This window comes from Aristolochia californica, unplaced genomic scaffold, assembly GCF_029961685.1.
Source record: "Aristolochia californica isolate CCGP_79_NKW_82.1479 unplaced genomic scaffold, dmAriCali1.0.hap1 SCAF_2, whole genome shotgun sequence".
Classification (NCBI taxonomy): Eukaryota; Viridiplantae; Streptophyta; class Magnoliopsida; order Piperales; family Aristolochiaceae; genus Aristolochia; species Aristolochia californica.
Genome location: NW_027181881.1, coordinates 44,424,330 through 44,439,327, shown reverse-complemented (window position 1 = coordinate 44,439,327; position 14,998 = coordinate 44,424,330). Strand labels below are relative to the sequence as shown.

The 14,998-nt window shown below is 37.3% G+C and overlaps 2 protein-coding genes across 2 annotated transcripts; one reads left to right on the top strand and one right to left on the bottom strand.

Moving 5' to 3' along the window:
* Positions 1-988: 988 nt before the first annotated feature.
* LOC137955476 (uncharacterized) lies at positions 989-3,974 on the bottom strand. Its single transcript, XM_068802428.1, has 5 exons — positions 3,563-3,974; positions 2,818-3,071; positions 2,521-2,732; positions 1,645-1,909; positions 989-1,482 (listed from the first exon to the last, which is right to left on the bottom strand). The coding sequence occupies exons 1-5, from the start codon at positions 3,648-3,650 to the stop codon at positions 1,189-1,191; spliced, it is 1,113 nt and encodes a 370-aa protein (XP_068658529.1). The 5' UTR covers positions 3,651-3,974; the 3' UTR covers positions 989-1,188.
* An 8,973-nt stretch (positions 3,975-12,947) lies between these two features.
* LOC137956815 (CEN-like protein 2) lies at positions 12,948-14,611 on the top strand. The gene is made up of 4 exons (XM_068804449.1): positions 12,948-13,148; positions 13,310-13,371; positions 14,179-14,219; positions 14,394-14,611. Exons 1-4 carry the CDS (start codon positions 12,951-12,953, stop codon positions 14,609-14,611), a joined length of 519 nt encoding a protein of 172 aa, XP_068660550.1. The 5' UTR covers positions 12,948-12,950.
* Positions 14,612-14,998: the final 387 nt, after the last annotated feature.

The window sequence follows — 14,998 nt, the reverse complement described above, 5'->3', positions numbered from 1 at the left end:
AGTTAAGTAAAATTCTAAATAAAATGAAAAGGTAATCATGATCAGTTCATAAACTCGAATAAGACATCTCACCAGTGTAGCATCTAGTACCGTTGCAGTGAATTATCTCAAGTTTCACTATGACCAAACCAGAAGAAAAAAAATTATTACTACCCTTGAGAGAGGCGTCTCGACTGTAAGAGGAAAAAATAAATCTGTTTTACTTCCTATTTTTAAAGTTTTACTGCTTCATTTAAAGTTTTAAAAGTATAAAGCTGCTGTTAAATTTTAAAAGTTACACATGGCTTCAATGCCAAATGACGAGTGGAAGGGGGTGAAGGGAAGGGTATCCTACCCCTTGAAGTGAAGAGCATGGGGATGGGGCCCCTTCTTGCTTGCGCGACCTGGAGAGAGAAATCAAGGGCCTCATATTTATAAAGTATTAAATTATTAAATATAAAAGTAGAAGCAGTCCCTAAATAATAAAAAAAGTATTTCTTTCAAATAAGAGGTCAATCATCCTCACTTCACCAGCCTCCTAAATAAGAATCCCAGGTACTTCTTTAACAGCAACTTTAGTTATTTAGCTATCATTTTTACAGGATTCTACAATTTTCAGTATCATTTGTGTTTTCAACATCTTATAGTTTTAAAAAACTATGCTGTAAACCTCTAGAGTCTAGACAAATTAATTCACCTGCTTACTCACAGATTACAAAAATAAACGGAAAGGAAATACTGCTAAGCCTGTGCTTTGAGTTTGTAGTAGTGAAAGTAGTGAAAGTAGTGAAAGCAGTGAATGAGAAAAAAAAAAGACAAACAAAACGTGCAAAACTGAAGATTAAAACATCCTAATCAGGCCACTCCAAATGAGTTAGTGTTTGCTTCCTTCTCCCAGTATGAAGGTGTCACAGATTATAAATCATCTGAAGAGGGAACTGCTAAGAAATATGAAGATTTCCCGTCCAAGATATCTTCATTACAGCACTACACCTGCACATATTGAATCTAAAAAAAGCAGAAACCTTTCCTTCAATTCAATATCACCACCCAATTGTCTATGCAAGAAAACCGAGCTTAAACAGATTCATAAGTTGGGGACTCAAAAAAAGCCACCACCAAATTTGAGAAAGTTACAAGAAATGAAAAGACAAAAAAAAATGACTAAAGTTGAACTAAGGCAGTGGAACTAATATTGTATAACAATTATCACTTCCCATGTATGAGACTCTTAACTATAGAATCACCAAAACCATCTGCTAGCAAGAACATATGACCAGCACCAGTGACCTCATGATAGTGAATCCAAGGAAGCTTTTCAGCAATGTAACGCTGTGGACCGACAGGCACAATCAAATCGTCATCACCATGCCATAGGTGGACAGAACCCTCGTTGTTTGGGAATGGCGTTTTTAGATCAGTAGGGCTAAATTCCCAACTTCCAAAGCCAATGTTCATGTCGTGAAAGAGGCTTACAAACTTCCCTTGCTGTGTTATCTGCATCTGAGAAGGTAAACAAACAAGACGATATTCTCATTTTATTCAATCAGTAAAAACTTTTTTTATGTTAATGATTTTTTTTAATAAGGATGTCTGTGAACTGGCTCCACTGTAGTTTAACATTAGGAAAAATAAACAACATAAAATATTAAGAAAGGAAGATACCTCATATTGTTTTCTTGCTTCAAAACGAGAGAAAAGCTCTTTATCATGTGTGGAAATAATATAAGGGCTATGAGCCACAACACTTGATGCAGGAAACCATTTTTGGGTGTTCCACCAATGAGTTAGCCAAGGTGCATAATGAGCAACCCGAACTGCCCATTTGTCTGGCTCAAGTTGCTTGTCAAATCCTTCCTGGGATACATTGGCAGGAAGACCTGGCCACCAGTAGTTTATGACTGGAGCAATGAGTGCTGCTCCAGCTAATCTATAAATAGTAGAAAAAATATTTTGCATGAGAAGACAACCAAAGGTTTATAGACGTGGATGTATTTAGAGGCTACTCAGTCCATTAGATAAAGAACTTTGACATGTCAGTCGTGCCTGACTCAAGTCTTCAAAAGGTGGGTAAGTTCTAACATGGTGACACAAAATAATTTGCATGGAGTCCTACGAACAGGAATTAGCTAAATTGAAGGTACTGAACTTGGAAGGTCATAGACTTTGGATTCTTGTCGTAGTCAGCTGATTAGCATACTTACCTGAACTTTCTGATTTATTCTATCTTGAATGCTCATTAAGGGCCATGCATTAGATAGCAAGAATAATCCTTCCGTGAAACATTCAGGACACAATCCTCAATGGTCTGTACTTGGTTAGCTGGAAATGCTGGACCAACAATTCTCTTCTGGGTTTTCCACTAGACCTTTGTCTAGAGAAATCTCCGAAAAACAGCATTTCAGTGCATTTCCAACCAACTCTTCTAAAGTATGAGGATGGACCGTTGGTTAGATTAGCCAATAAAAGAATGAAATTTGATAGTAGGACTGCAGATGATAAAGAGAATAATGGAGAACAAAGAAAACCAACCACCCATACCTATGAGGGATGTATTTCAGACAGCTCCAAACAACCTGTCCTCCTATAGAAAACCCAATCACATAGTACTTTGATCCCATCTCTAGCTTGTCAGCGAGTTCTTCAATATCCATGGCAGTGCTTTTGACTGTCCTTTTCAGATTTGGATCACTCTCTCCGTACCCAGCTCTGTCAAAAGACACCAAGTACACTCCTAATTCATCCATCAGCTCCTGAAAGACCACCACTTTTGTCATCTTATTTTAAAAGTATTAGCACTTGAAGCAAAAGCGACGCTTTCCGGATCAATTTTAGTACCTGAGAGACTGGCAATACGTCATGCCTACAAGAGTCAAACCCATGAATATACATGATCTTATACTTGGCTCTGCTGTTAGTAACACCATGCTCTTTATAGGCTAAATGCCTTCCATCTTTGAGCTTGATTCTAGACGATGTAACATGAGGACCACCTAGAGATCCACATATCCTCGGAGGTGGAGGTTGAATGGATTGATATGCCCATGCAAAAAGACCCACCAATAAAACTACTGAAATCTTGCCAAGCAGACCTGCAAAGGCTAATGATACATCACGTTCACATCCAAAACAGCTAAAATATAAATAGAATGAAGAACAATGTGTGAATTCAAAAATTTATACAGTAAAAAAGGAAAGGGAATACAGAAGAAACATTGTTAACAGTACACATTTCACCAATGTATCAACAGCAAGATGAACCAACAATGTAGATAATTCAAAATACATCCTTTACTTTCCCAGATCGGTGAAAATCTTAAATTCCACCACCACCGCCACCACCACTTTTTATAGATCTCCGGTACAAAACTGGGCACTAAATTGAATAAATCTGCGTAGACTATGAACACCATCAAGTAACAGGAAATTGGCTACAACTCAAAAGTGGAAAAAACGAATCTCAAAAGGAACACAAACATATTTGACGACACAATGCAATAAAAGCAAAATATTAGACTCTCACAGAACGAAACCCAGAACAAATTATGCTTCAATGCAGAGAGGGAAAGAGTAAATGACCCACCTGACGGCAAACGGAAAGAGTTGCCCTGTTTTGCCTTCCTCGTGTGGGCACGAGCAGATGCTGCAGAAATCTTCCTGTGCACAGCCATTTCCGCAGATGTTCTCGTGGGTTCCTGGGAAGATCCGCCCAGATGAGAAAATGCAGGCACTCAAGACCCACAAGAAGAAACTAGCCCCCCTCGGACTGGGAAGAGAAGATACAAGAGTTCTTTCAATTCTACTCTGAGGTCATGTATGTCTGCTACTGCTGGGCATCGGCGTGACCGTTGAAGACAACAATTAGAGTAACTCAGTTACAAAATTACCCTTGATATTTATTCTGGTCACTGTCTCACTGATGTGCTCAGTGCACACATTCCTTTATTTTTTTCCTCTTTCGCACAATTTTCTCCGCCAGAAGCCCTTAGATTGAAAACTAGATCTAGCATGACAAATGATAGCTTTGAAAGTGAGAAACTAGTTATACTCGAGGGCCGGGACACAGAATTATAAATGAAATTCTTTATAAAACAGGAGACTTCATTTAACAATGATCCTTAGTTGCCAAGACTTGACCACGGGATTGTGACCCTTCGAATAGGGTGTGGGTGTGTACGGGTATGGTCGGGGTTGGGTTTACCAAAACCTGAACCCGATTCCCAATCTGAAACCCGAACAAAAACAAAACTGAAAAAAAATGGATTCATCAAATCCGAACCCGCAGTTCCTATAACCCCATCCCCACCCCTATAACCCCATCCCCACCCCGTACCCCATAAACTCAACTTAAACCCGACCCATCACAACCCTTTTTTATATCTTTGTCTCATAAGTGGGTCAAGTTCAGGTCGGGTTTGGGCAAACTCATCCCCAACCTATTACCTTGTGGGTCTCCTTGACCTACAGGTAGGGGTGGCATCGAGCCGAGCCGAGCCCGAACTTGCCTATGTTCGAGTCGAGCCTAGCCTCGAGCTTAAAATTATAATCGAACTCGAGTCCAATAATTTTAACTGAGTTCGAGCTCCAACTTACATTTAAAACTTTGGATAAAATACAAGTCAAATAAATTATATATAAAATTATGCATACATTTTACATAAAATTGGGCATAACCTCTACTTAAAATTTAACATAACCTCTGTATATTAATAAAATAATCAATACACTATGCATAAAATTATTCATAAAAACTGCATAATTATTCTTAAACTTTATTCAATAATCAAACACAAAAACATTCATTTGAAAAGCAACACTAGTTTTGTCCATTTGTATTCAATCAGATCATTCTGATTCAAGGACTAGAAAACTAGATCATCGAGATAGAGAAAAATTTTAAGAAAAATGGTTTTGGATGACTTAATCATATACCCATTTTCGTTTTTTCTTCGGAGCATGGATTCATACAGCAACAGTTCTGAAATGCTACCAATCTGTTCTTTTGAAAAACTTGAGTGGAGTTAGCATTAAGAGAGTACCTCAAACAATTTAAGTCTCTTCAAGAGCCATGAGGAAGAGACACCCGAAGTTCAAGAAACAGTTTTTTTATCAAGTGCTTGCGATCTCGCACGTGCGAAATAACACGATGTCTTCACGTGCGCATGGGGGGGAAATTATTTCTCCCCTAACTTAGATCTTTGTTTTTTCGTCGAGATGACGTAGGGTGGGTGGGTGGGTGGGCATCGGTCAATTTTCTCCTGCTCCCAGTCCCGAGCCCTCGTTAAGTTAACGAGCCCATTCGCAAGTTTTCAAACCGAACCATGGTTCAGTTGAGCTCGGCTCGTTAACTCAAACGAGCCTTAACTGAATCTTGAACTTGATTCGAGATCCACATAAATCGAATTTAACCGAATTGAGCTCGAACCGCTCACGAAGCTAGATTCGATTCCACCCCAACCTGCAAGTGTAAAATTACAAACCTGAACCTAGGTTGTTGAGTAGGGTTGGGTTCCCTATAAAACTTGACCGATGCCCACCCGTACCTTGAAGTTTTGAACAACACCAAATTGAACAATTTATTAGTATGGTTGCATTATCCTGCTTAGAATTTTCGACCGAATATGTAAGGGCTGGTAAGTTTATCCAATAATCTCAATCAAACAACTCAAGTGTGTAATCAAACTAATCTAAGCTAAAGAACAACTAAATTAATGTATTGTGCCCGAATTTTCTTGTGGCTTGATTCAATGGTGGCAAGTTGCTTTTCAAGTAGGTGTATAAACAGCATATGGACAAAAAAGAAAGATTACTATTTCCATATTTCATATGCATTATGTTTTATTATTTTTAAGTAATTTTGGTTCGGTCTATTTACCTGGTTAACACTCAGATAACCAGGTAAATGAATGAAAAATAGTAAAAAGTTAATTAAAAATATATAATTTTTTAAAAATTTTAAAAATATAAAAACATATTTAAAATATTTGAAAATAGTAAAAGGTCAATAACAAGATACATAACAAGGTCCATCTACATAGGCTATAAAAAATTACAATAATACCCCTACTTAATCTATTAACGGGTATAGAATCGGTAATATTTGTTTCCATTTTATTTAATAGATGGTAAAATGGTAAATGGATAAAATTACCCGCTACTACATATATGGGTTCCATTTAAAAAAGGAAGATGAAAAATCGTGTATTTAGAAGGCCACCTAAAAGCAATAAAATTACAAAATAAACCTAGTTGCTAGTTGGGCATTTAAAAGAGTATCAAAATTGAAAGTTTTTCAATAGACTTCTTGATAGGGGTGTCGAACTTAAGATATCCGATAATATACGAGTTTAGGATCCGATATACCTTAATCAAATACTTTAATCTTTTGCTTTCACTTTAGCATAAAAGATAAGAAATCCTTTACTTTCCCACTCTTTACCTAAAAATTTGTAGGGAATTTTTTACTCTCCTTTTCTTACTTTATCTTTTATAACCTAAAAACTTTACCTCTTTTTAACCTGTATTATTTTACTCGTTAGGTTCATTTGTATCTTCTTCCCATTGCACTTACTATTCTCTGGCTATTTTGGAGCTTGCTTCTTCTCAATCTGTCTTTGGAGGTAGGGTGTAAGTTTAAAAAGAGCAAACAAATAATTTTTGGTAACCCAAGTCGTAATGAAACACATAGGAAAGATTAGGGGTGGCATCGAGCCGAGCCCAGCTTCAACCTATATATGTTTGAGCTTGGCTTGATCTGAATACTTCAAGCTCGAGCTCAGCTTCGAGCATAAAATTGGAATCAAGTTTAAGCCCAAAAATTTTAACCAAGTTTGAGTCGGGTTCAAGCTCCAAACTACATTTAAAACTAAAAAAATAAAAATAAATAAAGAAAATATTTTGATGAACTTAGTACCATTGAACTACAAACTATCACAGAGGAATCCTAGACTTTATAATGGAACATACTAATGTATAATAACCAACTTAATAGACCTAAAAGAAAGAGTAAACACCCACATCAATAGTGTTTATTCTATTTTCAAACAACAACATTAGATGTTGAGGGACCCAAAGGGGCTGAATGATCAATCATCTTTAAGGTTTGAGGTAAATAAGAACAACTATCAACTGACTACAGAGGGATTGACAAGAGCAATTAGACTAAACGGTATTTTCATAAAAAAAATTTTTGCTAACAAGTCGGTTCACGAGCTAACAAGTCGAGCATGGCTTGTTATAATTGACGAGCTATCTCAAATTTGAGCTCGAGCCGAGTTCAAGTAAAAATTGAACTGGACTGAGTTTTTTCTTAGCCCAACTCGAACGGTTTGTGAGCCGGTTTGGCTTAGTGCCACCCCTAGGAAGGATTTTATGATTCTAAATTTTCCAATTTCAGTCGTAAACTGAAAGAAAAACAACTTTTTTATTCCGATTTAACAATTTAACGTTGGTTCTATTTTCCATTTGATTGCTTTATTACTTTATTTCTTTAGTTATAATTTTATCTCCCTAATTATTTTATATCAATTATATAAAAAATTTAAAAATTTAGCTCTCAATATCATTTTTGTTTTGCGTTGTTGTTAGTTAGTTTTAAAAAAAAATACATGGAAAAAAGTTATCAATCTTTGGATCAACAACATAATATTTTGCTTATACTAAAATGGAGTTTGCCAAGTGCCATGCAATCGAGACCTATTCAAGGATGGTAGTGGGGTGGGTTTCCTGGGAACCTAGTCTTATTATGCCCCATCCAACCGAACATGGGATGAGGTGAAGTTCAAAGTGCATACAAGTTTCAGGTGGGGTTTTCCATCCCTACCCATAGGCTTTGTAGTACATAATTTTAAATTATTTATTTTTAAAAATTTATGTGACTTAATTTATGGAGCATTATATGGGTAATGTAAATATAAATAAACTTGAATATAAAGTTCAAATTTTAACCATCTAGTGATAAATTGGATTTAAGACATTGTTAAAATCTTCAAATAACAAATAAAAAAATTAAAGCTCATTCAGAAAAATGGAAAAAGGAAAAAAAGAAAAAAGTAATCAACTTTGTCTTGTGATCGTATTAATCTCCCTTATTCCAATTAGATAAAAAACTGTCATCCCAATTGAGTTTGCAATATCATTGGATTAATAGCCCAGGTAAATATGTATCCATGCAATGCAGCTTGTGTATATGTGAATATATACACTTCTACTCGTTGTTTGATCACAAACAAGCTTGTATTCTTACTGTAAAACAAGACAGTACTAAGCTAGAGTTTATAGTTGATTTAGATTCAAATTGAATTATGGAAACCAAATGGTTACTTTTTGTGATCCAAAGGAAACTCCCATGAGTTTTTTAGCCTCTTATTCATGATCAAATCAACATTGTATTTTCCGATATTATTACTACCCTTGATTTGTTCATGTTTATTAGGGGTGTAAACTTAGAGATTTTTTTTGTCATTTCTTGGTGAAGCTAATATAGTAATTGGGCATTTATCGGTGTTTTTGGTTTTCAGTAATAGAAGAAATTTTTTGGTTTTTGAAGTTGTAAGTTGATTTGTTCTTCCTTAGGGAGGGGGGGGGTTAGTCAACAAACATAAAATTTGATCTTCATCTTCATCTTCATCTCATGCATCTACATAATCTTCATCTTCGAAATGGGTGTTAGTGTGGACAAGTTCATGTCCACTGGAAAACAATTTCCAGTGTTAGTGCCCCAAATGAGGAAAACACAGAAAATAAGAGAATTAGTAACTTGTAAAGTATACTTAATTAAAATATATACTTAAAAATTAAATTAGGTAAAATAAATATTATTACTACACAAATAACTAATTTAATGTATAACTAAAACATATTAATGTACTAATTAATTTAATTATATATTATATTAGTTAAAGATTAATATTTATTGTACATTAATACAGTAATTACATGAGTCAATTAACTGTGCACATGATTAATCATAAAAAATAAATAAATAACGTTAAAAATAACATAAAGGAATATGATCCATTTAGTTATTAATTTATTGATAATATATGGTGTTCTTTAACATAAAAAAAGTCATGATTAAACAGAAAATGAGTTAATTAAATCAAGTGCTTGAGTTAACAATATTTTAATTACCACTATTAAATCACTAATAAAATAGAGTAAATAAAAAATTAATATGATTAATAAATAAAAAATATTATATTAATAACATAAGATGGATTTTTTACATGGTATTAATTAAAAATATATTTTGATAAAATTAAAAATAATTAATTAATAAAATGCATACTTTAATTATATTTTATTTACCAAAGACTTAAATTTGAAGTTTAAAATAGTAATAAAATTTAACAAAATCGGAATGGGGGAAATCGAACAAAATCAGAAGGTATTTTGGGGGAAAAGAGAATAGCGAGAGAGAGAAGGGAGTGGGAGGCTGAAAGGGAGAAGAGAGGGAGAAGAGAGAGAAGAAAGGCAGGTCGAGAGGGATAAGAGAGAGGGAGAAGCGAGAGAGAAAAATGGAGAGCGAGTCCAAGAGAAGAGAGGGAGGCACGGAGACAAGAGAGGGGGTGCGGGAGAGAGGGCGAGTCCGAGATACGGAGGTTGGAGAAGAGAGGGAGCAGAGACGGAGGCCGGAGAGGAGAGTCCAAGAGAAGAGAAGGAGCAGAGCGTCGGGGGAGCAAGGAGACGAGAGAAGGGGTGCGGGAGAGAGGGAGAAAAAACGAAAATGAGAAGAGAGCGAGAGAGGGGGGGAAAACGTTAGGGCTTCGAACCCCCGCGTTCCCTTCATCCGGATGAATGGCAAAAAGGGCCGGAAACCACTTTCCATTTTTTATAACATGGAGATGATGTTCCGCTTCATCCCCAGCATCCAGATGACATGAAGTCTGGCGCTCCACTAATGACGTAAACTGATGAACGACGTAATGCTACTGATCTTCATCTTCGGCTTCAAGTTGACTCACCCCCCCTTATTGTCTCTTTATGGTCGACATCTGAATATGATGACAGTGGTTGGAAGGTGGAGGGAGGAGATGATGATGATGGAGAAAGACTCGAAGGTACATTTTCAAGTTTGTTCATCTGAATTCCAATATTAATGCTACAGTCCTCTCTCATGTTTAGTTAAAATTGTTTATAAATAGTCTTACATAGATCTAGAATTAGAATTATATTTCCTTCTTGCTGTGAAGAGATCTCCTAGCTTGTATTAGTTATTTTGAACTAAACCCAACTTTAATATTATATCAAAACAGACACTTGTATGTGGGTATGAACTTACAATTTGCCTATGTTGATCTAGGCTTAGAAAAATTATGTAGTTATTACTTGATAAGAGGTTTCCTAACTTTGATTAGCCATTTTGAAATCAACCTTAACCCAACGTTATCAAATAAAACTAAATTATCTTTACCAATATTTCTTTATCGATTTTTATAGCAAAACCCTAAAAAAAATTGCAGCATACTCTAGGGTTGTTTTCCATATTCAACTTTCTTCTTTTCATCATTAAATTAAGTAATTAGCACAAAGTGTTTTTTTGTATCATACAGCAATGTAATATATTATTCTTATACTCGTGAGTGGCACACTTGCAAACCCTTGCATTTTATTCTTTTAGGGTAACCGACCAAATTTATTTAAACAGAAAACCCTTGAACACACCTCCATTGTTATCTTGCATAGTTATTTCTGTATATTGGTTTTAAAACCCTAGAATTCCTTTTTCTTCATGTTATGTTTTGCCCCCATGTGGAGCCTTTAACGTAGACTAATATGCGGAATCAATTGTGATGGAAAGCTTTTTTTCTTTTAAATGCACGGTTTGATCGTTAATTAGCTTTTGTTCTTTACATTTGTTTTGATTACTTATAGCTTACTTCAGTTCCCATATATTAAAGAAATGAGATCTCCTGGACAATGGAGAAACACCAAGCCTGGCATGAACGAACTCTGAGTTCCTCAGTTTACAGGGCTATCTCTTTCACATTTGATCAGGGGATTGACCTCGCTATCGAGATAAATCGAGATTCTGTATCAAGTATTATATCCTGGGATGAAAACTTGCACCGAGTGTAAATTGTAAAACCAAGCTGTGAGGCGATAAGAGCTTTAAATCTCGAAAGTGCGTCTTCAATGTCCTGAGGCTTCCAGTATTGAACATCGCCACACGATTCCCATTCAGTACTGATGTGAACAGAAGTAGGAATGGTGAAAGCTGGTAAAACCTGAAAAAGAAAGAAACTAATTGGGTTTCTTCTTTTGTTCAGAGGTTATCCATACATATGTTGACAATAACTAATCATTCAGTCTCGTCAGGTGGGGTACAAATACTGTTCTCCAGTCATGCACGCAGTTCCATCACCAAAAGAAGAAAGAAAAAAAAATATTGAGTTTGTGATGAGTGGAGGACATCAACATTCTGCAATCAAAGGGAGATGGGAAGAGAGAAAACCCCGTTCGTGCACGTGTTAGATAGATTCTGTTGAAGAGTAGGGCTTCGTCTTTCTGCTGGTCGCGGCAATTTTTTTATGAGGAAGAAGAGATGAAATTCGCTTTCTGTGTGAGTGTACTTCCGACGCCATTCGAGCAGAATACTTTTTACGAGTGCAAATCACGCAAACCCAGAAACTCCGGCAGCAAAAACGGAGAGATTAGATAGACAGATTATAAAATGAAGGCTAACGTGAAAAAAATATCAAAGTGAAATACTTTAGCCTCCCCAGTTACAGAAATGGAAGACTTTGCTTGCCAAATGTAGGGAGCATGAATCTCTTTCGTCTGAAATGACCTCTCGCCACTACCACTCTGTCTTGTGGTGGAATCGCTTTATGCTCTTCCAACCTCAGAGAATATAACCATTGATAGAAAGTTCAAATGTAGTTTCGGAAAGTTCCAGCAGGACCCAACTTAAAAAAAAAAAAAAAAAGATCTCTTTCGCGGATTAAAAGAAGTGAAGAGATGGTTCAGACATCTATGGATACAGTTGGGAATGTTCAGAAGGGATTCGTCTTCCAGTTTCATATTCATTTCATGCCAAAAGAAAAACACTAGAGAGAATGCAAGTCGAAAGGTTCTGAAAAGACCCACGTGCAGAATCCTCATCTTTCTCTCTTCTCCCGGAGAAATAATGAAAACAATGGCAGCATTTTGCTGGAATTTTGCTTTGAGAAAACGCCCATATCTGATGTTTCCTGTTTTCAGGTTGGTGGGGGATTTGTTTAACCCTAACTTACCCTGCAGAGCATGTCATTACCTCCTTTTCTTTACAGAAGGAAACCAAAAACAAATGGGTAAAGCTATCACTTTCTTGCCATTAACTTCCAACCAGTACGCACTTCACATTTGTTCTTTTCCTTTGCATTTCGAATATGTTTTCCACCAATGGCCGTCCAACATGCTGAGATTTTAAAATGCAGAAACACTCATGCGCTTTGTTGAGAGAAGATGTAAACGATACCATGGTTGATGACAATAGTACTCTTCATTGATACACAAACTGTATATCCAGGAGGATGAGGGGGGAAACCAGAGAAGGCCAGAAGAGAATAAAGGAGACAGAAGAGATGAAACACAGCAACAGCAACTGGTTTCCCTTTGCACCCCCACTTCTGGATACACTAAGTATATCAAAAGATGAAACTCGAAGGGGGAAAATGTTGAGTAGAAAGTCATTTACTTGAGATCCTGATTAACCAGGTCATATGGGACCCTCACAGGGAGCTGCTTTTCTAGAAACAGGCCACGTTGTTTGATGTATATGATGGGAACACGCCATGGAGGTTTAGCTCTGCAGTCCCACTTCAGCAATTTTTTTCTTTTCTATCGTTTCTCATCCTTCTTTATCTTTGAGCAGATCTAGGTAACTTGCAGGAGCTTTTCCAAGTTATAAATATCCATCTCCGTTTCCAGGACCCAATAAGAAGCCTCGCCCCCAGAAATCATTGCCTGATCGCTTTCTAGTCCCTACCATGGCAAGGATCTTGGAGCCCCTCACAGTTGGTAGAGTGATTGGAGACGTGCTTGATTCCTTCCATCCAAGCATAAAGATGACTGTTACCTACAACTCCAAGCAAGTGTGCAACGGCCATGAACTCTACCCTTCCTCTGTGATTTCTAAGCCCAGGTTCGAAGTTAATGGAGGGGACATGAGGACTTTCTTCACTCTGGTCAGCTTTCATAACATTTACCTCTTTTCCTTAACCCACGATTTTTTGTTTCTTTCAACTTGTTCAACCCATGGGGACTTTCTACGGATGAATTTCCTCTCCTGTTCTTCCTTATTTCGTTTCTTCTTGTTTGTAGTTGACATCCCACTTCCTTTTTGCAGGTGATGACAGACCCAGATGTTCCTGGCCCTAGTGATCCATATCTGCGGGAGCACCTGCACTGGTATGTAACGAGAGAAAGGCCTATAGTACCACAAGGGAAAACATAGAGTTTTTAAAATAAAGGACTTTGTTAGTTTTGACTTGGATCTACACACCCTATGAGGTCTTATATACACTTGGGCTCGTGAGAATCCTTTGTCCCTGAAGCTTGTATTTTATTTAATTTTTTTACAGCCAATCTGCTCTCCATGGTAAAGGTCGCAGGGGCCAAAGACAGCATAGCCTTAGTGTTGAACCTTGTTGTCTGAAGAGACGGGATCTCCCGGAGGACCAAGAAATCCCTTGACCTAGCGCTAATCACTTTGAATGGTTTACATTCATGCCCGCCGACTCTAGGGATTCCAATTACTTGTTTAGAATATTGTGATTTACATATCTAATTCTTACAAATCCATTTGCATTTCTTGGCGGAATTATGAAATGCGCCAAAAAAAAAGTGGAACCAGCGCATTTTTTTAGCAGGAAAATGTTTTCCAACGATAATTAATCATTTTCCAAACGAAAATTTTGTCGATGAAAAGCCTTTTTTTCTTGTGGTGTAACTTAATGGGACCAATCAGGGGCTTCTAGTTGAAAGGCATGGGATTTACTGCAACCTGGCATGCATTTCTTGCAGGGTTAAGGTTCATTCTTCATGCAGATGTACATGAAACCACACACAGAGGTTGGGCCTTTTGTAGGTGGTGATAATGGTTCAATACCTTCATAAGTATGATACCGATAAACATAGAAAACCGGCACTTTGCAATCAATTTCTGATTACTCATCTGGGGATTCTGATTCGGAACTTCCAATACCCATTTTGCAGGATAGTGACGGACATTCCCGGCACAACTGATGCAACTTTCGGTAGGTCATTTAGCTCGCACTTTGTAACTGAGGCCTGGCTTTCTTTATCTGATCATGTCCCGGCCCTGATAAGGGTTTTCTGCAGTTTGAAAGAGAGAGAGAGAGAGAAAGAGGGTGACAAATATTTGAATGGTGAATCTTAGGAAAACTGATTAAGTGCGTCTTGTGAATCAGGACGGGAAATGGTGGGGTATGAGATACCTAGGCCAAACATAGGCATTCACAGGTTCGTGTTCGTGCTGTTCAAGCAGAAAAGGAGACAAACAGTTTGCCCACCAGCTTCAAGGGATCATTTCAACACTCGGAAATTTGCGGAAGAGAATGATCTCGGACTCCCGGTGGCTGCTGTTTTCTTCAACGCACAGAGGGAGACGGCAGCACGAAGACGTTGAGCAGATCAGGAAGAAGATCTCAGCTACCAGAACCCGTGTTCAGAACTTGTCGATCTTTTTCATAAATAGTTTATCTAGTTTCCTATTAACGTGCACTCATGTGTGGAATGGAATAATGCAGTTAGTGTATGATGATAACAGTCTGAAACTCCCATGGATTGAAGAGTTAAGAGGGCCGTAGGGACCATCCCTTCACTCTCTCTCTTCTCCTGCTTGTATGTAGGCTATAAGTACGGATTGAGAATCTTGGTGACCGTGACTGAGAGTGTTTTGAGTTCAACTTCGTTTACAGATGTAATCTTTCACCTGTGACAGAATAAAATGTACGAATGATCGGATTTGCCTTACCATCTTTGGTGTTGTTGAGGGAGTCTTCCCCACCCACGC

Excerpts from the sequence above, each read along its gene's own strand:
- LOC137955476 (XM_068802428.1), bottom strand. The coding sequence starts at position 3,650 with ATGGCTGTGCACAGGAAGATTTCTGCAGCATCTGCTCGTGCCCACACG. Across the intron at positions 3,072-3,562 it reads CTCTTTCCGTTTGCCGTCAG|GTCTGCTTGGCAAGATTTCA; the intron begins GTGGGTCATTTA and ends TAGCCTTTGCAG. Across the intron at positions 1,483-1,644 it reads AAGCAAGAAAACAATATGAG|ATGCAGATAACACAGCAAGG; the intron begins GTATCTTCCTTT and ends TTACCTTCTCAG.
- LOC137956815 (XM_068804449.1), top strand. The coding sequence starts at position 12,951 with ATGGCAAGGATCTTGGAGCCCCTCACAGTTGGTAGAGTGATTGGAGAC. Across the intron at positions 13,149-13,309 it reads TGAGGACTTTCTTCACTCTG|GTGATGACAGACCCAGATGT; the intron begins GTCAGCTTTCAT and ends TCCTTTTTGCAG. Across the intron at positions 14,220-14,393 it reads CACAACTGATGCAACTTTCG|GACGGGAAATGGTGGGGTAT; the intron begins GTAGGTCATTTA and ends CTTGTGAATCAG.